Source organism: Bos javanicus, chromosome 10, assembly GCF_032452875.1.
Source record: "Bos javanicus breed banteng chromosome 10, ARS-OSU_banteng_1.0, whole genome shotgun sequence".
Lineage (NCBI taxonomy): Eukaryota > Metazoa > Chordata > Mammalia > Artiodactyla > Bovidae > Bos > Bos javanicus.
This window is the reverse complement of record NC_083877.1, coordinates 19,257,298-19,283,623: the sequence shown is the minus strand read 5'-3', so window position 1 is coordinate 19,283,623 and position 26,326 is coordinate 19,257,298. Positions and strand designations below refer to the sequence as shown.

The following is a 26,326-nucleotide window of genomic DNA, read 5'->3' as shown; positions in this document are numbered from 1 at the left end:
CCCTTCTCCTCCCGCCTTGAACCTTTCCCAGCATCATGGTCTTTTCCAATGAGTCAGCTCTTTGCATCAGGTGGCCAAAGTACTGGAGTTTCAGCTTCAACATCAGTCCTTCCAATGAATATTATTTTGCATGGGAACAGTTAAAATCTCTTACCAATCTATAAAAATTGGTCATTAAAGCTTCAAATATCACCTCTGCCCCATTTTCTCCTCTTTTTCTAAACTCAATGGAGACCTTCTTGTATGTTTTATGTTTCTTCTCTTGTGTATTTTCCATCCATCAGTGTGTGTGCATAATTCTGAATAGTGTTTTGATTTCCTATTAGGTTGGTGCAAAAGTAATTGCATTTTGCACTGCTGAAATCTGCAATTTGATACTGGAATACATTCTTAAATAAATGTGGTTATGTTATACACCATTTTAGTGCACAGTTCTTGCTTTATGTTTTTTGCTAATGACTTATTGCTTGCTATTTATATGTATTTTACACTGTAGAAATAATGTTAGACAAAAAGAAATTTCGAGTGATTTTATTCAAGTTCAAAATTGGTCATAAAGCAGTAGAAACAACTCACAATATCAACAACGCATCTGGCCCAGGAACTGCTAAGGAATGTACAGTGCTGTGGTGGTTCAAGCAGTTATGCAAAGGAAACGAAAGCCTTGAAGATAAGGAGTACAGTGGCTGGCCATCGGAAGGTGACAATGACCAACTGAGAGAGCCATCATCAATGCTGATCCTCTTAAAACTACGGGATAAGTTGCCAAAGAACTCATCATCAATCATTTTATGGTCATTTGGCATTTGAAGCAAACTGGAAAGGTGAAAAAGTATGGTAAGTGGGTGCCTCATAAGCTGACTATAAATCATCATTTTGCAGTGCCTTCTCTTATTCTACACAACAACAAACCATTTCTTGATCTGATTGCAAAGTGCGATGAAAAGTGGATTTTATACAACAGGTGACAACTAGATCAGTGGCTGAACAGTGAAGAAGCCGCAAAACACTTCCCAAAGCCAAACTTGAACCAAAAATAGATCATGGTCACTGCTCAATGGTCTGCTGCCAGTCTGATCCACTACAGCTTTCTGAATCCCGGTGAAACCATTACATCTGAGATGTATGCTCAGCAAATCAATGAGATGCACTTAAAACTGCAATGCCTGCAGCCAGCACTGGTCAACAGAAGGGGCCCAACTCTTCTCCATGGGAATGCCTGACTGCACGCCGTACAGCCAAGGCTTCAAAACAGAACGAACTGCGCCACAAGTTTTGCCTCAGCCGTATTTACGTGACCTCTTACCAACCAACCACCATTCCTCAAGCACCTCAACAAGTTTTTGCAGGGAAAATGTTCCATAACCAGCAGGAGGCAGAAAACGCTTTCCAAGAGTTTGTCAACTCCTAACACATGGAGTTTTATGCTACAGGAATAAACAAACTTATTTCTCATTGGCAAAAACGTGTTGATTATAACAGTTCCTATTTTGATTAATTAATACGAACATGTGTTTGAGCCTAGTTACAATGATTTAAAATTCAGGATCCAAAACTTCAATTACTTTTGCACCAATCTAATAGTACACTAAATCTGTTTAGCTGTTAAACTAATTCACTGAATTAATTTTGCTTATTTTAATAAGCTTTTTTTTTCCTTCTGAATCTGTATGACAGCTCATACATTCTAATTCCCTGATAAAAGCATACCTATTTTAGTTTACTAATTTAGTGTGACTAATTCTAATACCTAGAATCTCAAGTTAGTATACTTTAATTATAAAAAATAATTTGAGGAAGTAGTTTGAGGCCTTGCTGCTTTTCCCTAGAAAAAATTTATACTTGGTTCTGTCAGGTGTCTGGGTACATTAACAGTTTGGAACCATCTTAATTCAACTTCAAGGCTTGAGGTTTTCTGGGCCACTCAGATGACCTGAATACTATCTTCAGTCTTTAGGAGAGCTAGTTTACCTAATCCTCATTCTTGGTGAGATGAGAACTCCAACTTTTTTCTCACTAACCAAAGGCGAACAAAAACCACAGCTCAGTCTCCTGGCTACCTCTTCTGGATCAGCATATGCCTCTAGGGCACAGCAGACCGGGGTACTTGGCTCATCTGTCTAGATTTCCATGTTCTCTTGGGTTTTAACCCTCTATTTCTTATTTTACTAATTATCAGATGTTCTTTGTTATTATATTTAGTGGATGGAATGAGTCCCAGAAGTTTTCCAGTCTCCTTTATTTTCTGTTAAACTCCTTCACATCTCTTTCATCAATACTCTGCTTTCAATTAACTGTCACCCAACCTAAGTCAAGCCAATTTTTATCTGTATTATTGAAATAGTCTTCCACTTGGTCTTCTTGCCTTCAATCAGCTCATACTGTTAGTTTTTTTTCTATAATAATGTTCTTATATTAAATTTCTCCATAAAACTTTTAAGGGCTTTCCACTAAACAGTGGAAAAGTCAAATTTTATTTGCTAAGCATTCAAGGTCTTCCAAAATGTACTTTCCACTAAACACATCCAATCATTTCCTCTCTATTCTTCATGTAAATCTCAATTACCATTCAACACATGTTCCTTAAACACCCCCCATACCAAAACTATTTTCTGAACCTGTAATACCCAGGTTTTCACATTCCCCTGACCTTCTAAGTCCAATCAAATGCTATCTCATCAATAAATTCTTAACCACAATAGCAATAATAAGATAATACATTTGCTGCTTTCTATACACTGCTCCCCACTAACACCTGAGTTGTTTGAAGAGGAAAAACTGCTATACTGTAGAACAGTGATGAATGCTATCACAAAAGTCTGCCATCTGACAAACCAACTTTACTTTCACATTCTAGCAGTTATCTGTGAAGCAATATACTATTATTAATGTGGTTAAGGAAAGCTACATACTATCACAATAACGTACAAGGGCTAACCCCCATACTTAATTACTCAATGGGTGTTAATGCTTCAGAATGAAAAGTGGAAAGCTATTTGCAACATAGGGTGGAAAAGACTGATATCCATTTTTATTAAGATTCTTTGATCACACCTGTCCATTAAAAGTAGTCATCAGCCACCTGTACTGCTCCTCACTTCAGACAGGCCAGTTAACTTATTAACTAACATTCACCTTATATATTACTGACTACCGTGAGTATTAAAATTTAACAAAACATACCTATAAGAAAAGAAATCTGAGCTGCAGAAAAGAAGATACCAACTTGTTACTTGCTACTAACTGTAAAGGAGTTTAATCTGGCACAGGGTGGTGGTGGTAGGTGGATTTGTCTCAAACTCCTGACAAACTGAAATCTGATTTATATGCATATCATACATTAAAATAAAAGTTCTACTGTAGAAAAACAAAAGCTAGAAAGGGCTGAATTTAAAGTATTTACTAAACACTATATATGTCAGGAATTGTGTTAAGTGCTAGGAATGAAAAACTAGTGAGGTATTTTCTACATAAGGAACTCTAGCTCGATCCATGGGTTGGGAAGATACCCTCAAGTAGGAAATGACAAACCACTCCAGTATCCCGTGGACAGAGGAGCCTGGTGGACTGTAGTACATGGGTCGTGAAGAGTCGGACACAAGTGTTCTTCAACGAGAAATTTACTCTATCAGAGGTAAGGAGATACTCAATTTTCAAAGACTGCAATAGCAGAATTACTAGTCGTGGTGTCACATGCTCAATATTTGATGCTACAAGCTGTGATGCCTGTGTCCAATAGCACCAGGAACAGCTCTTCCATTAAAAAAGTTCGGCATTTTCCTGAACTCAGACTTCACGGCTGATTCTCAATATGTAATGTCTTTTCCACTTAACTTCTCAGTTTGCTTACAAATAAAAACCCTAATTGATATACCAGAAAAGGAGACAGTTCAAGATAACAAATTAAATAATGAAAGCAACATCCCACAAAAATTATGATAGAATCAAAGCCCAGATGGAAAGGTTGGCCTTAAAGAAAGACAGACTTGTTATTGCTGTACTTCTGATTCTCTGATTTGTTCACCTGGAGGATCATGGGAAGAAGCCTAGTCAATAGAGAAAATTCTATTTAATTTGTAAAACAGAAAATAAAGATATCTGCAGAATTAAAAAGCAGAATGCTGGGTAAGAAAGAAAATGGCAAAAGTCTGGAAAGCTGTTATAAGAGACAAAAGAGACCAGAAAGTTAAAATAGTCCCTTGTCTACCAGCCCCTCCCCACCTTCACCAAAATTTATTTTTCAAAAGAATAAATCACTCATGTTTAGGGTCAGGACAGATCTGTTTAAGCTATGGACTAGAAGTCCAGGAGGCAAGTAAGAAGAATTATTGTTAAGAATCTATTTATACCTATATTGCTATTGCTGGACTATGGATTCCCTCCTCCAGGACAGGGACTATGGCTCACTAATAAACACAAGAAATATTGATATGCTTAGTATATGGAAAAGAGAGAGAAAGAAATTTAAAACTTCACAATTTTTACTAAGGTAAGAATCATCTTTAAGTATGTCAAAATGAATAGAAATAATACTTGAATTCCTTTTGTGTCACCAACTGGAAAACAAGATTTTTTTTTAATGCTATGTAACAAAATTCGCTGGCCATATTATCTGTCTTTGCTTGCAATTCCTGGGATCCTAAATATTATAAAATTATCATACAAGTAACTTTCACTTTTATACTTAAGAACTGGGAGACGCACAGTGTCACTGAAGCTAAGCCTCCTTATAATTCCGTGTTTCTTTTCATTCTTCAAGGATATTAATGGGGTGAGAGGAGAGGTAAGAATGGAAAAGGGCCCGGGCATTGACATTTACAAAAATTCTTAGGTAATTTCTATGTACTTTAATAGCTTACCAACTAACTGTCTTGAGTCTCCTGGGTAACAATTATATTGTCTTCACAGAATTTCTCTTATATGAATTTCTTTTTTAAAAGAATTATTTTTAATGTTTTATTTTCTTTGGGTCATGCTGTGCAGCACATGTGATCTTAGGTCCTCGATCAGAGATCAAATTCACGCCTCTAGCACTGGAAGTACAGAGTCTTAACCACCGGACCACCAGAGAAGTCTTTTTTTTTTTTTTTTTACAGAAAAGTGCTTTCATTACAAGTAAATGTTTATTTTCTGAATTAAGTAATTATTTTGTTATAAACTTTTCTGCTATTTTAAGGGAAATTCACAGAATACAAAAAAGCATAAAGAATTTTTAAAAATCCATAATCCTCCCATCCCCAAAACAATCTTCATGCCACTTATTTAATTTTCCATGTATTATTTTATGTATTAGAACTCCCAGTACATTTAAATGGTGGTGACCGTCAATAACCTTGTTTGATTTTAACTGGCACATTTCTAATATTTCAAAATTATGTATAGCTTTGCTATAGGTTATTAGTTGATATCCTTTATTAATCTAAGCAATTACCTTATTAGTTTGCAAAAAATTATTTTTTTTCTGACTCAGGGGTAAATACACAATATTATTAATACATTGCTGACATTTATAATTACTTTCTGGCTTCTCTTCATCAACCTGTTAAAAGTAGTAAATGCTACAGACAAGTTTTTTCCTAAAGGTGAACCATTCTTGCATTCTTAGGAGAAATTCTACTAGACCATTATTATTTCAATTATTTTTTATTCATGAAATCAAAAGCTATGTTCATAACAAAGGTAGTTTTTTTATGCTGTCTTTGTCAAATATCATAACCAGATTTATTCTGATTTGGCTAACATAAATAATGATGCCTTATCTTTTTTTACATTCTAAAATAATTTTCATTAGGAACCAGTAGCTCCTTAAAGGTTTAAGATAGAACTTGAACATAAAATCATCTGGTGCTTTTTGGGAAAGGAGAGGGATCTTCTAGTGTATTTACATTTTCCTGCAGTTGTCTTCCTACTTTTTTCTTTGGAAGATGGCTAATTTCCTTTCAAACGTAATGGTATAAGTGGTGTAAGTGTGTAGTCGCTCAGTCGTGTCCAACTCTTTGAGACCACATGGACTGTAATGCACCAGGCTCCTCAGTCCATTGGATTTTCCAGGTAAGAATACTGGAGTGGGTTGCCATTCCCTTCTCCAGGGGATCTTCCCGACACAGGGATGGAACATGGGTCTCCAGCGTTGCAGGCAGATTCTTTACCACCTGAGACCAGGGAAGCCCCGTGGTGGTATACACAGTATTAATTAAAACTTTTGAAATAGGTTTTCCTAACCATAATTATACATTATTTCCAATGTTGTTTATTTGTGCCTCTTCCTCTTACCCCAATCACATTTGCCAATGATTTACAATGATTTATCTCCCTCTTTTTCAAAATAAACTTTACCTTTCAAAGAGCAATTTTAAGCTCAAAGTTGAAAGTACAGAGGTTTCCTGTATAACCCCTGCCACTACACACACACACAACCTCCCCTTCCATCAATATCTCACATAAGAGTGGTACATTTGATGCAATGAACCTACATTGACACATCACCGTCACCCACAGTTTACATTAGGTGTCAGGTTTGGTGTTCCTACAGTCAATGCATTTAGATAAATGTATAGTTGACATATACTTATCCTAACAGTTTCATAAAGAACACTTTCACTGCCCAAAAGATTTTTTTTGTATCCCTCTACCTTCTGGCAACATCTTTTCATTATTTACATAATCTTGCTTTTTCCAGAATGTCATACACTTGGGATCAAACAGTATGCAACTTTTTCAGACTGGTTTCTTTCACTTACCAATACTCATTTAAGGTTCCTTCATGTCTTTTCATGGCTTGATAGCTCACTTCGTTTTAGCAACGATATATTCCATTGCCTGGATGTGCCACAGTTTGTTCATCCATTCACCGACTGCAGAATATCTCGGTTGCTTCCAAGTTTTAGCAATTATGAATACAGATGCTATGAATACCCATGTACAGGTTTTGGTGGGCACAAGTTTTCAACTCATTTGGCTAACTATTAAGATGCGTGACTGGATTATATGATAAGAAACTTCCAAACTGGAGGCAAGGTGGCTGGACCATTTTGCATTCCCAACAGCAATGAATCAGAATTCCTGCTTTTCCACATCCTCATCAGTACTTGGTGGTGTTTTCTGGATTTTGGTCACGCTAACCAAGGTGTGTGGTGGTAATTTTGACAATCCCATTTTAATGAGCAGTACCCTAATGATGATATGTGATGTTAAATATCTCTTCATATGCTTACTTGACGTCTGTATATCTTCTCTGATAAGGTAAGTATTAAGATTTTTGCCCACTTTAAAATTGGGTCTTTATCCTACTACTGAGTTCCAAGAATTCTTTATGTATTTCAGGTAATAGGTATCTAGGTCTTGTTTCTCATTCTCTTATTTCCCTTTACCCATTTCAAAGATGTTATTTCTGTTCCCTAGTTCACTAATGCTGTTTCTATCTTAAATAACTATTCTACTCTCTGAGTTTATTTTATATACTTTTCTAACTTCCTGTTTCAAAGGTTCAGTTTGTTTTCTCCCTATTTATTTTTTAATAGATACTGACTATAAATTTCACTGTACCTCTTCAGCCACATTCCACATCTGACCTGCCATTATTTAGTTCTAATTTTTAATAATTTCAATTTTGGATTCTGAGTTTTTTGCAAGTGTGAAAATGGAAGCAACATATCAATTTTTCTTGGAATGTATTATAGCCCAGAATGTGACCAATTTGAAAATAATATACTCTGAAGGATACACAAAATACCAATACATATTTTAAACTCTAAGTTTATTTATTGACACCAGCCTAGAGAGACAGCACCCACAAAACAAGAATAAAGTTATTAAAATGAGTAAGTTGGATACTGTTAAACAATTCAAGATGGCTAAACAGCTGATGCAATAAGAAAAGCAAGTTAGTGAATTAAAGGTAAACCTGAAGAACTTTCACAGACCAAAGTAGAGAGACAAGTACAGAAGAAGCATTTTTTAAAAAGGTGGAAAAGAGATCCAGAAGTTTCAACATATAACCAACAGGAATTCTAGAAAGCAACAAGAGAATGGAGAAAAGGTAATATTAAACAAATAATAGCTAAGAATTTCCCAAACTAAAAACATGAGTCCTCAGACTTGAAGTGTGCAATTAGCTATATTTTCCAAACTTACTCCACAATTTCAAACTATTAAGAATTTTTCTTGAGGAAGGGGACACATGTATGCGTACATCCTATTCATGTTGATGTATGGCAGAGGCCATCACCATATTGTAAAATAATTATCTTCCAATGAAAATTAAAAAAAAAAATTTCTCATAGAGCACTAAAGAATGTATTATTCTCGAGGGAGGAAAAAAAAGTAAATATGGAGTAAACAGTGGGATGCCAAAAAAAAAAAATTTAGCCAAAAAACAAAAAAAGTTAAATATACTAATAGTAAAAATGCTTAACATTAAATGAAAACTTCAAATATATCAACTTATCCAACTGAGAGAAGAGAGGAGGACAGAGAAGAAAATTATGCTACAGTTTTTGTCTTATGTAGGACATGAATATAAATAGTATACTGTTATAAACTTATAGTTAAGTATACATATACAAACTATAAGGGTGATCACTTAAAAAACTGAAATAAAATATATAACTCTGAAATTATTAGGGGGGAACAAAGGGAAAGGAAACTTGGTCAAGCCAAATAACCCAACAGAAAACATAATAAATATAAAGCACAAATCAAGGAAATCAGTAACTAAATCTAAACTTATTAGTAATTACAAAATAAAGTATAGCAGTGCTACCATCAGACAACATAGGATATAATGTGAAACATTATGTGAGACAAAAGGTATTGCACACTGATTTAAAAACACAAAAGATTTACAAGCACCCAGTAATATATCTCCAGAATATACAAAACAAAAACTGGAATTACAAGGAGAAACTGAAATGTTCACACATACTAGAAGTTTTCAGAAGTCACCTATTTCAATTCATACTCGTCACACTTAAGTATAGTATTTAATTGAAGAATGCTTTCAACAGTGTCAGCAATGCTGCAGGGCAAATTTGAGAATGCCTTTAGGATATACTGATAAGAAACAAACTATAAATAAGTCTAGTTCAGCAGAGGAGTATCAGATGTAAACAATGAAACCTACCTTTTTCCTAACAGAGGTGTCATAAAGTAAGTTTGAAAACAGACTTGACCAAAATTAAAAGTACCACTGATTTTTTTCAAAAAAGGTCAGATCCATACAAAAATAGGGAGGAAAAAAACCACCACACTAGTCAAGGAGCATTTTATTCTTCAAGCACCTGGGAAAGTTCTACAGTATGTGTCTAAGAACATAAGCTTTGGAGTCCAACAAATCTGAGTTTAAGTGCTAACTCCTTGTGTTACAAAACTCATACAAATATATCAAGCTCTAAGTCTTAGGTTCTACAACTATTAAGTGGGGATAATAATTTGTAGCTCCATAAAGCTATCACCAAGATAAAATGAAATAATGCCTGGCACAGAGGGCTCAATAATTAACAATTATTGTTGTTACTATTAAATTGTATTGGGGTGCAAGATGTGAGAAACTTCATAATATTCTTGGTATTAATTAACATCTGTTTTGCAAAGCGTTTTTGATTTTAAAGTCACACAGGAAGTATTTTCCATTTATTTCTCATAATACTTGGATTCTCAGGTTGTAACAAAAACTGTATGCAATTTTAAAATCATTTAAAATTAGAACTGCTAATTTTAGACTGATAGAATAAATAACGGCTCTCATCCTATTACCAAGTGCTTCAAATTTCTAATCTAAGAAAGACAAAAAGATCAAGACGGCAGTATTACTATCATTCTCCAGTCCTTGTAATTTCTTGCCTTTAGAACCAGAAACATTTCCAGCGAGAAAATGCCCAATGGGATTTAGTCCTGCACTGAAACCAGAGAATCACTCCAAACAGCTGTTTTGCTGGTAAGGATACCCTGAGCGACTTCTTTATATTTACTGAAGAAATGTCATTATTGTGCCTACAGTAGATTTAAAAGTTTATGGGGAAGAAAGTTTTAAGTAAGTAAAGGAAGATCTTATTCATGTGTTCTAAGGCTGTATCAAGTCCTTAAAAAACAAACAAAAAAACACCTACTTTTAGTTCTCAGTACTCAAGGGGATGTATTATAGAAGATATTGAGGCAGAGTCACCACACCTCACCTCCAAAGTAAAAGAAGAAACAAGCCTGAGTTCCCTTAACACTAGGTTTATTGCAAAACTTACAGACGGGGAATATATCAAAGCAAATACTACTCATACATGGGAATATATCAAAGCAAATACTACTCATACACGAGTTTGGTAAGTATATAAATCAATCCCTTACTTGTGTCTCATAAATTCAGTTCAACAGGCTTTCCATAATTACTTCTAAGTATAAAGCTCACAATATAGTTCCTTACCTTTCCATTAGCTTCTCTTTATCCCAATTGAAGTGGCTAAGGAGTATTCTTGTGATAGTTGCTGGATTCTAAAGAAGGGGGGGAAAAAAGTCATTTTAAGGTAATAGCACTTATTGACATTTAGTGAATTTTTTAGGTTGAATTTACTCTTCTATAACACCCCACCCAAATTACCTTTCCTAAGGTATTTCTTTATTCCCCTAAGAAAATACAAAATTTTAAGATCAAGACTATTTACAAATAGTTTGTCACACTAATGTCATGCTTCTATGAGATTCTAAAGCAGAATTCACAATAAGCCAAGAAGAAATTAAATGAAAAACTACTGTATTAAATCAAGCACTAATAAAGTGAACTTTTTTACAATTAGATTTAACAGACTGCCAGATCAACACATTGTAAATCAATAAAGTTTCTAATATCTTATGTACTGAATAGCTCTAATCAGTCCAAACCATTTTTAATTCAAAAGTCCCATACTTAATGAAAAAGACAAAATACCTGTACTATGAAATAATTTATAGAGCATCATCTGTAACGACCATTTCATTTCTCACAGGAAACCACAGAGTCCAAAGTTTAGTGCCCCATCATCATGCAGTGATGTCAAAGAGCCTCCCACTTGCCATGAAACTAGTGAACAGAGTTTTACCTCAGTAAGATGATGGGGCCCAGGAGATGAAGGAAGCCCAACTTATTCAAAGACACTAAAGCTAGTTACAATGCCAAAAGTGAAATTCAAACCTGAGTCTGCTCATCTGTACTTTATGCATGATTTTATTATATCAAGTAACATTTCAAAAATGGTCTCTGCATATAAACCATGGTTAGACAGCAATGTCCCGGGCACAGTAAGTGTTTGGGCTTCCCTGGTGGCTCAGACGGCAAAGAATCCACCTGCAGTGCAGGAGACCTGGGTTTGATCCCTGGATCTGCAAGATGCCCTGGAGAAGGGAATGGCAACCCACTTCAGTATTCTTGCCTGGAGAATTCCATGAACAGAGGAGCATGGCGAGCTGCAGTCCATGGGGTCGCAAAGAGTTGGAGATGGCTCAATTAATAACACACATCTACTGATTTAGTTTAAAAGCAATCCTGTATAAAAATGTCATGAAAGAAATCCCTATCAATTATTCTTAGTAATATCATTTGTCACAAAAATTCATAGACATCCACATTGCTGCTGTTGTTTAGTTGCTAAGCTGTGTCCGACTCACCTTTGGCAAAAAAGCCAAAGATGCAGATATGGTAAGTCCCAACCCTCTGCTCCAAGCACATTTTGCTAATTCATCTAGGTATTCCTTACTTCTTAGACTCAGACTTAAGAATCTTCCTTCAACACACCATTTGAGAAAAACACTGTCAGTCTATAAGAACAGGTGAAAAGAAACCTATTAGCTCACCCTAAATTATAATATTTGTACAGAATACAGATATTATCACATATCCAGCTCTTTTACAATAGGATTGTGGGCTTCCCTTGTGACTCAGCTGGTAAAGAATCCACCTGCAATGCGGGAGGATCTGGGTTCAATCCCTGGGTTGGAAAGATCCCTTGGAGAAGGGAACAGCTACTCACTTCAGTATTCTAGCCTGGAGAATTCCATGGACCGTATAGACCATGGCGTCACAAAGAGTCGGACACAACCGAGTGACTTTCACTTTTTCTTAATGGAAATCACAATTCTGATTTCCATTAGAAAGGACTGAGCAACTTTCACTTGCCTGTAACTGAAATAGTAATTCAGTCATATTTAAAATAAGAGCAATAATCCCATCAATTGGGAAAATTTAGTAGTACTCATTGGGATTTTGCAACTATAACTTTGGGACATCCAAAACACTATACATTCTCTGCCACTGGGGAAAATTTTTCAGGAACTGTTAAGTCTCAACTTGCAAACAGAAATATGGGAGAGGTGGGGAAATGCCCTCTTTGACCTAATGTTGCTAAGTGCCTTTTCTGTGTTTGAGATCCCACATCATAAACTGGTCTCATCCAGAGTTTCCAAACCTGTTTTATTGATTCTTCAAAAATAACTATGGAATGTTCTGTTAAAAAACAGATTCCTAGGTTCCACCCCCAAATGTGCTTGTTGCCAAAGGGATTCAGAACATTAGACCAGTGGTCCTCCAGGATGAAGAAAACATGGCAATCTTTCTGGTTTTGGCTGTTCAAAAATTTCTGTGTAGGTTTAAGTGTGTGTTTAGTAGTGTACAGAGGGACCTCCCTGGCAGTCCAGTGGTTAAGACTTCACCTTCCAGTGCTGGGGAAGCAAGTTCAATTCCTGGTTGGGGAGCTAAGATACCACAGGCCTCAGGGCCAACAAACCAAATTACAGGGAGTTCCCTGGCTGTACAATGGTTAAGACTTCGCTTTCCAATGCAGTGGATGCAGGTTCCATCCTAAGATTCCACGTGCCTCTTGGCCAAAAAGCCAAAAAACAAAACAGAAGCAATACTGTAACAAATTCAATAAAGACCTAAAAAAATAATAATACTTTATTGAGGTACATGCCAGAAAATTTTCCCCAGAAGGATACTACTGGAAAATTTGGCTAAACCACATCATAATGCCAAAATAGCTATATTCTACCAGTGATCTACACTTCAGGGAAGAGAATATTTCACAATACTAAATAAATATATTTGGATCACTATCTCAGTGCAGCTGGCTCAAGTCATTTATGTGCATTGAATATAAGGAAAGGTGATGGAAAAATAACGTTTATTGTACATCTACTATATTCCAGACCCTGTGTAAGAACTTCCCAGTTGGTGCCAGTGGTAAAGAATCTGCCGGCCAATGCAGGAGACATAAGAGATGTGGGTTCGATCCCTGGGTAGGGAAGAACCCCTGGAGAGGAAATGGCAACCCATTCCAGTATTCTTGCCTAGAAAATCTCAGGGACAGAGAAGCCTGGTGGGCTACAGTCCACAGGGTCAAAAACAGTCAGATATGACTTAAGAGACTGAGCACACATATACAACACAGTACTTTATATGCCCCATTTAATCCTCAAAGCTCTCTGTAAGGGAAACATTCCTACTTCCCATTTTAAATATGAGAGAACTAAGACTAGGCTCCAGGCGTATACAAAAACTATCCAATATCATACCTCTGCTGCTGCTGAGTCACTTCAGTCGTGTCCGACTCTGTGCAACCCCACAGCCGGCAGCCCACCAGGCTCCCTCGTCCCTGGGATTCTCCAGGCAAGAACACTGGAGTGGGTTGCCATTTCCTTCTCCAATGCATGAAAGGGAAAAGTGAAAGGGAAGTCGCTCAGTCGTGCCCGACTTTTTGCGACCCCATGGACTGCAGCCCACCAGACTCCTCCGTCCATGGGATTTTCCAGGCAAGAGTACTGGAGTGGGGTGCCATCGCCTTCTCCATCATACCTCTAATTAAGTACAATAGTTGGAAATTCTAGCCTAGGACAATCTGGATCTAATATTCCTTCATTTATTCTATGTGGGAGAATGCAAAGGACTATTAAAAATATTACTTACATATGTTTAAATATCTTTTATATCCTCCAAAACAGGGTAATTCAAGGCAGGATGAGGAGGGGGTGACAGAAAGCTATAAGGCACAAGGGCATTTGAGGGACTGAAAAATGTGATGGTTGGTAATGATGAGGGAAAATCTTTATCAAAACTCAAACTATACACTTAAAAATGGGTACCTTTAGTCAAATAAAAGTTACACATTAATCATGTTTATTTTTATTTAAAAACAGAACAATCTGACTTTTGGTCCTGGCATCTCCCTCCCACCAATTACAACTAAAAACTCTGCACAAAATACAACCAACAAGAGTCCTCTGACAAATAATAGCAGGTAGATTGGGGAGAACAGGGAAGAACAACAAATAAGATGGTAATGAGTATCCTGTTTGTTTTATCTCCTTTATTTCCTGGCTTGGACACAAGGGTGGGCCAAATAGGCAAAACTGTGTAATAGGCATGCTCGGTAAAAACTGAGCCAAGCGCACCTTCTTGGTCAGAGTACTAGGGCAAATGCCCCTGAAGAAGTCAGAGAGAATACTTTTCATTTTCCTTTATTTATTTCTCCCAGCCTTGGCCTGAGACCAGTCCCAGCCATGAAAATACATTACTGCAGACCACAGAAAACTACCAGGGAAAACCCACTGCTCTGAACAGAGGAACAAGGAAGAACTCTGTTGTGAAAAGTGTGAGAGAATCCTTATTATTTTCTTTTTATCTCTTGCCACTTCACCTCAAGGCATGACAGGCAGAAAACCGAAACTGAGAGAACTCCATACATTCAGCTAGAGGAATAAAGAAAAGGTCCCCTGGGAGACAGAGGAAATCACTGTAAGGAGAGAGATGCAGAAGCAGATTCCTAATTCTATGATGAACCAACTTCTATGATGAACCAAGTCCTAGGCTCAAATGCAAGCAATACATGTGTGGAACAGCCAAAGAAGAATAGGAAGTTTTCAGAACAGAACTATGATATAAACCACTGCCCAAATCCTAGATCAACCTAGTGGGAATGGGAGGGGCAAAGTGAACATAGCAAAGATTTAGAAAACTGAACAGCTAATGGAATCAACCTGTACATAAGGTGAGAAAGAACTCCGGGTAGAACCTAACTGGGTTGACTTGTTTACTAAAACAAATAAAAGATCCTTAGCATTTTTGAATTGGAAAAGGAAATGGCAACCCACTCCAGTGTTCTTGCCTGGAGAATCCCAGGAATGGGGGAATCTGGTGGGCTTCCGTCTACGGGGTCGCACAGAGTTGGATACAACTGAAGCGACTTAGCAGCAGCAGCAGCATTTTTGAAACGATTTTAAGAAGACACAGAATCTCACATGCAGGAGAGAATACAGAACTACAGAAACAAATTAAGAACAATAACAAAAATCTGATCAACTATCAAGGGAGAAGACAATTACTTGAGTCTGACCCCAAGATGACCCAGATATTAGAATTATCAAAGACTTTTGAAGCAGCTGTTAAAAATATGACGCATTAGGTAAGGGTGAACACCTTAAAGTGAATGAAAGAAATTCTTAGGACAGAAGCTCAAATTATTAAAAAAAAAAAAGAAAGAAAGAAGAAGAACCAAATGGAAAATTTTAGGACTAAAAAACTCTAAGATCACTGGATGGGCTCAAGAGCACAGAGGAGATGAGAGAGCAGTCAGTGAACTCAAAGATATGTCAATAACAAGAGTGAGTGAGTGAGTGAGTGTGTGTATGGGTGTGTATGAAGTCTTGGGGCCCTGTGGGATAATATCAAAAGCTACCAGCCTAAAATTCTATATTCAATGAAAAGTATAGTTCAGGATTGAAGCAAAGGATATTCTCAGACAGAAGAAAACCAAGAGAACTCACTGCCAGCAGACCTGCTCTAAAGGAACTGCTAAAGAAGTTCTCCAAATAGAAAGGGAATGGTAGCAGAGGGGAACCTAGAATTTCAGCAAAGAAGGAAGAGCAACAGAAATGGTAAATGAGTAAATATCATAGTCTATTTTTCTCCTCTTATGTTTCTGAAAATATGCAGTACTGCTGAAACCAAAATTTATAACATGTTATGGTGAGGGGGAAGGTTAAATGTATACCGATGTAACATGTATGACAACTACAATACAAAGGGACAGATACAAACATTATCTATATAGCTATAAGGTTTCTATGTTTCACTTGAAGTGGGAAAATATTAACTCTAAGTAGACTGTGAAGTGAAATATTTGTATATAACGCCTAGAGGAACAACTTAAAAAGAGAGAGATAAAAGCACCAATACATATATAAAGTCGAATATTTTTAAAATTTCAATCCAAAAGAAAGCAGAAAAGGAGGACAAAAGAGAAAAATAATTTAAACCACCAAATTCAACCACATCAATAATTACATTAAATGTTAAAAATGGGGGAAAAAACAAAAACAAAAAAACAACACTTAAAAGACAGAGAGTGAGAGAGAGTGAAGTCGCTCAGTCGTGTCCAACTCTTTGCAACCCCATGGGCTGTAGGAGTCTACTATGCTCCTCTGTCCATGGGATTCTCCAGGCAAGAGTTCTGGAGTGGGTTGCCATTTCCTTCTCCAGAGAATCTTCCTGACCCAGGGATTGAACCCAGGCCTCCTGCATTGTAGGCAGACACTTTACCGTCTATCCACAAAAGACAGAGGTAACTATACAAATACCAAATTATTATGTTATATACCTGAAACTGATGTCGTATGTCAATTATGCTTTAATTAAAAAAAGAAATCTTTGTGCTGCTAAATGAAAATAAAAGAGACAGAAAGTTTAATTTTTTTTTAAGGCAAAACTATATATTGTTTATATAACAACCCATTTTCCAATATAATGATATACAGAGACTAAAAATAAAAATTTTTTTAAAAGATGTATTATGCAAAACACAAATCAAGCACAAGCTGCAGCAGCTGTTTTTCTCAGACAAAGTAAACTTCAAAACAAGAAAGTTTACCAGAGAAATCTCAGTGGAAAGGTCAAGTTACCAAGAAAACATGCACCTAACAATAAAGTCCCACAATAAATGAGGCAAAAACTGACAGAAATGAAAGCAAAACAGACAAATCCACCCAATTATACTTAGAGATTTCAAAACTCCTCTCTCAGTAATCCACTGAACAGACGATTCAGAAAATAAACCATCTTCTATTAAGTAATCCAAGGGTCAACAAGGAAGTCTTGAAGAAAATTAGAAAACATCTTGAACTGAGGACTATGAAAATACAAAACATCAAAATTTGTGAAATGTAGCTAATGCTGTTTAGGAAGAAATTCATTGTGTTAAATGCTTACATTAGAAATGAAGAAAGATAAAAATTTTTTTTTAAAGCACAAACTACACCTCACACAAGCAGAAGAATTAATAAAAAGAAGTCAATAAAACTGAAGACAGAAAAACAAGAGAAAATAAATGAAACCAAAAGCTGTAGTAAACATGAACGGAATGCAAGCAAGGGCTAAACAAGGGACTGCTCTGCTGGTCCAGTGGCTAAGACTCTGCACTCCTAATGCAGGGGACCCAGGTCCAATCCCTGATGAGGGAACTAGATCCCACATGCAACAACTACGAGTTCATTCACATGCCGCAACTAGAAAATCCTGCATGCTGCAACTAAGACCCAGCACAGCCAAAAATACAGCCCACCAGGAAAAGTTTCAGTTTCTTATAAAGCTAAACATAATATTTAACCCCAAAATCTGACTATTGGGAATTTACCCAAGTGAAACAAAAACGTATGTTCACCCAAAATCCTGTATGAAGATGTCTGTGTGTGTGTGTGACAGTCGCTCAGTCGTGTCCAACCCTATGCGACCCACAGTGTACAGCCTTCGAGGCCCCTCTGTCCATGGGATTTTCCAGGGAAGTATTGGAGTGGGTTGCCATTTCCTCTCCAGATTTATATATATACATACAAACACACACACACACACACACACACGTATATAACAGCTTTATTCATACCTGGTAAAAACTGAGAACACCCTAAACGTTTTACAACTAGGGAATGTATAAACAAATGGTGGTACATCCACTGGATGGAATACTACTCATCAACAAAGAACTATTGTTACAACAGTACAGATGAATCTCAAATGCAAATTCTAAGTGAAAGGAGCTATACTCAAATGGCTACACATTATTGCAAGATTCCATTTTTATGACAAGGTAGAAAAGGCAAAATACAGAGATGGTATACAAATCTTCTAGTTGCCAGCGGTTGGGGGGTGGTATGATTTGGACAAACAGGATATAAGAATGGAGCCTTTTAGAGGGTAATAATGGAACTGTTCTATAAGCTGGCTGAGATGGAATTTATATTCTCTAGGCATTTGTCAAAACTCATGGAATTATATATCTAAAAGTGACTATGCCAAAGCCTTTAACTGCATGGATTACAACAAACTGGAAATTTCTTTAAGAGATGGGAATACCAGACCACTCTACTTGCCTCTTGAAAAATCTGTATGCAGCTCAAGAAGCAAGAATTAGAACCGGACATGGGACAATGGACTGGTTCCAAACTGAGAAAGGAGTACGTCAAGGATGTACATTGTCTTATATCAATAACCTCAGATATCCAGATGATACCACCCTTATGGCAGAAAGCTAAGAGAAACTAAGAGCCTCTTGCTGAAAGTGAAAGATGAGAGTGAAAAAGCTGGCTTAAAACTCAACATTCAAAAAAACTAAGACCATGGCATCTGGTCCCATCATTTTCTGGCAAATTGATGGGAAACAATGCAAACAGTGAGACTTTATTTTCTTGGGCTCCAAAATCACTGCAGATGGTGACTGCAGCCATGAAATTAAAAGAAGCTTGCTCCTTGGAAGAAAAGCTATGACCAACCTGGACAGCATATTAAAAAGCAGAGACATTACTTTACCAACAAATGTCCCTCTAGTCAAAGCTATGGTTTTTCTGGTAGTCATGTACAGATGTGAGAGTTGGACCATAAAGAAAGCTGAGTGCCTAAGAATTGATGCTTTTGAACTGTGGTGTTGGAGAAGACTCTTGAGAGTCCTTTGGACTTCAAGGAGAACAAATCAGTCAATCCTAAAGGAAATCAGTCCTGAATATTCATTGGAAGGACTGAAGCTAAACCTCCAATACTTTGGCCACCTGTTGTGAAGAACTGACTCATTGGAAAAGACCCTGATGCTGGGAAAGATTGAGGGCAGGAGAAGGGAATGACAGAGGATGAGACAGCTGGATGGCATCACCAACTTGATGGTGATGGACAGGGAAGCCAGGACTGCTACAATCCATGGGGTCCCAAAGAGTTGGACAGGACTGAGAGACTGAACTGAAAAGTATAAATTTAGTGTATGCAAATTCAAATATAAATTTAAAATATAAATAAATTATAAAAGTAATTAACTTGTACTAGAGTACCTATAATGGAATTCTGACTATTAAAAGTGCAATGATACCTTACAACCCATCAATCACACTCCTGGGTATTTTTATACCCACTAATTCAAAAACATACATGCACTGCAATGGTCACAGTAGCAGTGTGTGAAACTGGCAAGATATGGAAGCAACCTAAGCATCCATCAACAGAAGAATGGATGCAGATGTGGTGTATATACATGCAATGGAATATTACTCAGGCACAAAAGGAATGAATTTTTGACATTTGCAGCAACGTGGATAGACTTGGTGGTCACTCAGTTCAGTTCACTCCCTCAGTCGTGTCCAACTCTTTGCGACCCCATGGACTGCAGCACACCAGGCCTCCCTGTCCCTCACCAACTCCCGGAGTTTACCCAAGCTCATGTCCATTGAGTCGGTGATGCCACCCAACCATCTCATCCTCTGTCGTCCCCCTCTCCTCCTGCCTTCAATCTTTCCCAGCATCAGGGTCTTTTCAAATGAGTCAGCTCTTCGCATCAGGTGGCCAAAGTATTAGAGTTTCAGCTTCAACATCAGTCCTTCCAATGAATACTCAGGACTGATCTCTTTTAGGGTGAACTGGTTGGACCTCCTTGCTGTCCAAGGGACTCTCAAGAGTCTTCTCCAACACCACAGTTCAAAAGCACCAATTTTTATTGGTGTTTCTTAAAAAAAAAAAAGAAGAAGAAGATACAAACAAGCCAAACAAAATCAGTTAATGAGCAAAATCACCATAATTAGAAAATTAATACTTGCAGCAATATACTTAACCTTTAGGACAATAAGGCAATCCAAAATTTCACATGATCTCTAGTTACAAGCTCTAAAACAATGGTTTCCCCATTCTGGCTACATATTAGGATCTCCTCTGGAAATGTAAAAATATCAATACATGACTTGAGCACCAGCAATGTGGTTTCAACTGTCTGGAATGGGAAATGGATACGTGTACTTTTCATCCAACTATAATATAACCTGCAGTTCCCCCAGACAAGAGTAGTATGCAGCCAGAATTAGGGATTAATACCCTGAACAATTTCCCACTATGAGGGCTCTGAAGTGTATGAACTTATGAACACTGTGTCCCATATGAACACAGTGGCTTAGTGTTTCAGTAATTTGAAGAAAATTACATTCTACAGTTATAGCAGTAGCGCTTGCTTTAAAAGTATGTCCAAAGTTCCATTTCTGGATCTTTAAAAAGTGGGTCTCATATGACAACTGTCCCAGCTGACTTTATGCACTATCATCCTCTATTCTTTGATCAAATGGTCCTCAACTATGGTAGTCCATTAGAATATGAAGCACTTTAAAAAACTGATGTGCAAGCCACATCCAAGGCTAAATACATCAGAAGCAAAGTAAGGGAGGAGAGGTGGAGGAGGGGACTGGGTGCAAAAGGGAAAAATCTTGGCATTACCATTTACTGAAAGCTTCCTGGCATTCCAACATGCAGCCAAGGTGGAGAACCACAGTTCTAGATGTATGCATACATGCAGACATGCCCACACTCTAGAGTATGACAGAATCTCCTGGCAGATCAACCAAGCTATTGAATGACATTCCTAGGATTAGTACTATGGAGAAGCAACTATTTTTGAAAAGTCTCAATAGATAATCCTTATTTTAGGGGAAAGCTAAATATTAGATGAAAGGGTTTTATAATATAAAACAGCAGTCTAAGATGAAACAACAAAAAAATTTAAAAAAATAATAACCCAATTATCATACACAGAAAAGACCCCACAAAGGCTAGCTTTCTCTCAAAATTTGATCTAAAATAGAACAGGTTGTAGATTCCATTTCAAAACTCAGTCTGACAATTTTCCTACACAAGAATGGGCTCATGCTTCTATGTTTCTATTCACCTTAATCTGACCTCCTTAAGAGGGCTTCCCGGGTGGCTCAAACGGTGAAGCGTCTGCCTGCGATGCAGTAGACCTGGGTTCGATCCCTGGGTCGGGAAGATCCCCTGGAGAAAGAAATGGCAACCCACTCCAGTACTCTTGACTGAAAAATCCCATGGACTGAGGAGCCTGGTAGGCTACAGTCCATGAGGTAGCAAAGAGTCAGATGTCCTTAAGACAGCTACTGCCAATTTAAATTTTTACAAGCTATTAATGTGCCTTTTAAAGCAATATAGGAACCCAAAAGCCATAAAGTACAAAAACTTCTGTATAGAAATATTTGCAACACCTACAATAAAAGGTAAATAAACATGTATGTCCATAAAAGACAAATAATCCACCAAAAATAGGCAGTTTATGAATTCAAAGAATATAACTGGCCCAAAAGGAAATATTTGATCTCCTTAATACAGGTACTGCTGCTGCTGCTGCTGCTGCTAAGTCGCTTCAGTCGTGTCCAACTCTGTGCAACCCCACAGATGGCAGCCCACCAGGCACCCCCGTCCCTGGGATTCTCCAGGCAAGAACACTGGAGTGGGTTGCCATTTCCTTCTCCAATGCATGAAAGTGGAAAGTGAAAGTGAAGTCGCTCAGTCGTGTCCAACTCTGCGATCCCATAGACTGCAGCCCACCAGGCTCCTCCGTCCATGGGATTTTCCAGGCAAGAGTACTGGAGTGGGGTGCCATCGCCTTCTCCGTAATATAGGTACAGGCTGTTTTTAATTTAGCACAATGGCCAAGATCTTAAAAAAAAAATTATAATATTTGGAAACAAAGATGTGGGGAAACGGCCCACAACATGTTAGTGAGATGACAACTCTCTTAAAACCTCTGTAACAACAGTTTAGCAGAACTGATCAAAACTTAAAATGCATCTAGAAATTTTACTTTTAGGAACCTACCCAAAAGAAATCTTCAAGTGTAAAAGGGTAAGAATAAGAAAGTAGACATGCACGTTATTTGTAACAGCAATAAAGCAAAGATAACCTACATTCTCCCAAAAGACTGCCTATAAATTATGCTATATCCATACTTAAAATATTATGCAGCAATTTAAAAAACAAAATAGACCTGTGAACACTATAATGGAAGGATATTACTGAGATACCACTGACTGAAAAAAGCAAGTTTCTGAGCAATGCACAATATTCCATTTTTGTGGGTTTTTTTTTTTTTAAGTAAATTTCTATGACATACTGAATGTGCAATTTTAAAAGTTTAGAAAACTATCCCTAAGAATTATATCCCCAGGGACTGGTTTAGGAATAGGGTGATAAAATGTCCCTTAATTTACAGAACCAATCCAAATTTTTTGGCCAACCCAGTACTTCAAAAATGCGTCCCACAAAATCATAATCAACCCAAGAATTAGTTAGGAATGCAGAATCCTAAATCCCAATCCACATTGTATGCACATTAAAATTTGAGAAGCACTGGTACAAACTATGTAAGGAAGCAACATTCTGAGCTGGTCACACTAACTGTAAAAAGTTTCATTTCCAAATTCTCAGATTTAATTAAATACCTGATTTCCTTCTAAGAAATTATCATGTATAATTCAGGTATAAACATCTTCCCTTTAAAAGTATGTAAGAATGCTGAGAACTTTATACCAAGAGTCAATAAAAGACTGCAATACAATTAACAGTTAATGACATACAATAAATACATACAATAAATTCTCTAGGTATCAAAAGCTCACACTGTACGATATACAAAATTAAAGAGTAGGATCCTGTCACCAAAAGACACTCTTGACTTTCATCAATCAGGGTTAGGTGCCAGAAGAGAAAGCACTAGGTATTTTGAGGAAAGGGAGAGTTAATAAGAGCAACTGGGTACTTAATAGTTGCAAGGACTGGAAGAATGGGGCTGTAAGGCTATGACCGTCTCCAAGAATGACACCAGAACACGAGACAACTGAAGCACAAGGGACTCTCTGCCCTTAAGCCAGCAACGTGCACGTGTGTGCTCAGTTGCTTCACTGCTGTCTGACTCTTTGGGACCCTACAGACTGTAGCCCACCAGGCTCCTGAGTCCACAAGATTCTCCAAGCAAGGATACTGGAATGGCTTGCCATGTCCTTCTCCAAGGGATCTTCCAAACCCAGGGATTGAAGCTGGGTTTCCAGCATTGCAGGCAGATTCTTTATTGACTGAGCTACCAATAGAGCTACTAAATTCAAGAATGGCAGCTAACTGTGATCCAAGGGATCAAAGAGTCACCACAACAACTGCCTCCAGATAACCATGAAACAAGGGGATGCACACAAGAGCCTCCCTACCGCCTCTGCTACAAATGCCTCTTGATAACATAGAAAGGTGAAGAATGGATAATGCGATGCTGCATTTCTGCTACTGCAGAAAAATATCAAATTTTCACAACCCAGAAAAAAGCAGCAGGGAGGAATGGGGGGCAGAAAAGGGAAGAAAGATGAACTTCCTTCACACCTCTCAAATATGTATCTATTAAATAACTGGCAGCAACTATTTCACATCTAAAAAACCCTAAATGCAAAACAGTCTTAGAAATAAAGTTTTTGGCTTTCTACTCCATCCTCCTAATTACGGAGATTAGGAGGATGAGGAAGACCATCACAGAATTCTCAGATGGCTTAAACACTATATAAATAGAAAAAAAATTTACAACACTAATCCTCAAAGTTTCCAATTTTGAATATTTACTTCTAAGCAACTATCAGGAGAAGGAAGGTAAAAAAAGAGGCGGGGGGTGTACAGGAATGTTGAGGGTAATGTTCTTGAGATACTTTTCCACTGAAGTGCTTCCTGGAGATTATTTCAGTAAGAAGTTCATACTCTACTCACTACCCTTTGATATTATTTTTAAAAAATTTAACACTAACAAGTTTTGACTAACTATTTTAATTCTGTAGATCCATGATACTTTACTTGAAAGTTTTCTGAGGTAAGCATCTGAACTATAAACTTAATCTTGATGTACCAAAAGTTGTTACTGAATGCACCCAGCCAACCACCCATCAATAACATTTCAAATTTGAAATTTGCTCTTCTTCACTTGCCCTTGTATAGGCATTTTATGAAGGGAATTACTTCTACGTCATCTCAAATTTGAAGAGTCAAAGATTTCACCTCTAGAGAATGTCAAGAGTTTAGTCAGAATAAGACAAATGTTTCTATAAATGGAAGGATACTAAACTGTGTATAATCACTTAAATTTTTCTGTAAAAATCCAAATGCAAACCAAACGGGTTGGGTGGAAGGGATATTATTTACATGAACAGTAGAAACAATATGTAAAACTTCTTTTTTACAACAGAAAAACAAATTCATGACTTTAAATAGCACTATCTAGTTTCACATGTAGCTGAACAATAGCCAAGTTACACAACAATCTTTTAAATCTTTTAACTCTTTTAAATCTTTTAAAACTTTTTAGATCTTTTAACTCTTTTAAATCTTCACCACTACATGAGGCCCCATTCAAACAAGATTTTGGTGGACCTCAGTCTCCTAACTGCCATTAGGAGCAGGGAAAAAACTAGGATTTCCCTGGTGGTACAGTGGATAAGAATCCATCTGGCAGTGCAGGGGACATGAATTCAATCCCTGGTCCAGGAAGATTCCACATGCAGCAGAGCAACTAAGCCCAGGAGCCACAACTTCTGAGCCTGCTCACCCCAACTAGAGGAAGCTTGCACACACTTACGAAGACCCATCGACACCAAAAATAAAAGAATGAAATTTTCAAAAAATGAAATAAATCACAGGGATATAATGTACAACATGATGACTGCAGTTAATTTCGTATTGTATATCTGAAAGCTGCTAGGAGAACAGATCTTAAAAATTCTCATTACAAGGGGGAAAAAATCTAAAAGGCAAGGCCAAGAACCAGGTAACTCCAATTCCAAACTATCTTGGCATAATGGAGCTAATCTAAACCACAAATGAAGATTATATATAAACCACCTTATCCTATTTTAATATTTTTTTCATAGCTCTGAAACTGTGAGAAATAATTAAGATTATTTAGCAACCCTGAGTCATCTACTCATATTCTCTCCTCTGGATTCCAATGGTCAAGCCCAAAGTATTAGCATTCCACATACCTACGTGGCACATACTAAAAGTGTTCCACCAAACACAGAAACAAAACATCTGAGTGACTTCAATGCACTGTCACTTCTCACACTAACAGCCATCTTCAAACTATCTAAAGATGGCACACAAAAATTAGTTCTACAACGCAAACTGAATATTGTTAAGTCTTGGTTTTTCAAATTGCTGTATAGTTGGCTTTACTCTGCTGTGTCAATTTCTGCTATACAGCAAAGTGAATCAGCCATACATATACACATATCCGTCCTCTTTTGGATTTTCTTCTCATTTAGATCACTACAGAGCACTGGGTGGAGTTCTCCGTGCTACACAGTAGGTGCTCATTAAGCAGTCTTGTATGTAGTTATTTCTCCATGTGGAGGCACTTAGAAAAACACACACATGCACATTCCCGGCTACTACTGTTTTGTTTTTTTTTAAATAGTATCTGACCTAGTGCTTTAAGCCATTTCTTTTAACCAATATCCTTCTGTTCCCAACACAGCAACTCAAAACAGCTATTGGTAAGTGATAGGATTTTGATTAGCAACTGACTGATTACTTCTTATTCATAACCTATACATGTATATATGGTACACAAAATTTTGTAGAATATTTTAGATGTGCGATTATTTGAAAATCATAGGGCTTATACTTTGAGTTGTGAAAGTTTTAAGCAAATTTTTAAAGCATCTTACAAATGCTTTTTTATGAAAAATTTTACTTGAAAATAAAGAGATTGTAAATGTCTTTAAAGATCATAAATGCAAATGATCCTAAAATAGACAAAAATATATAATATATACTCTTGTATCATTTAAAGGAAGTTTTACAAGTAAGCTGTAACAGGTCATGTACATCTCCAGTACATTCTCTTGCTAATTATCCTCAAAATACACAGCTGAACGGTTAAGAATTAAATAAGAACCATGTGATACATACAACTGGAATCTTCCTTCATGAAGGCTTGGACTAAGAACATTTTTACATATATCTGCAGAGAGGATTTTAAAG

General features: G+C 37.1%; 1 protein-coding gene across 2 annotated transcripts in view; it reads right to left on the bottom strand.

Annotated features, from left to right (window-relative positions):
* ARIH1 (ariadne RBR E3 ubiquitin protein ligase 1) overlaps positions 1 to 26,326 on the bottom strand; it is a 108,811-nt gene that overhangs the window by 49,771 nt on the left and 32,714 nt on the right. For both annotated transcript variants that reach the window (XM_061430284.1, XM_061430285.1), the window contains one exon: positions 10,415 to 10,482. In XM_061430284.1, the coding sequence (XP_061286268.1) occupies positions 10,415 to 10,482 (68 nt within the window). The remainder of the gene's footprint in view (positions 1 to 10,414; positions 10,483 to 26,326) is intronic.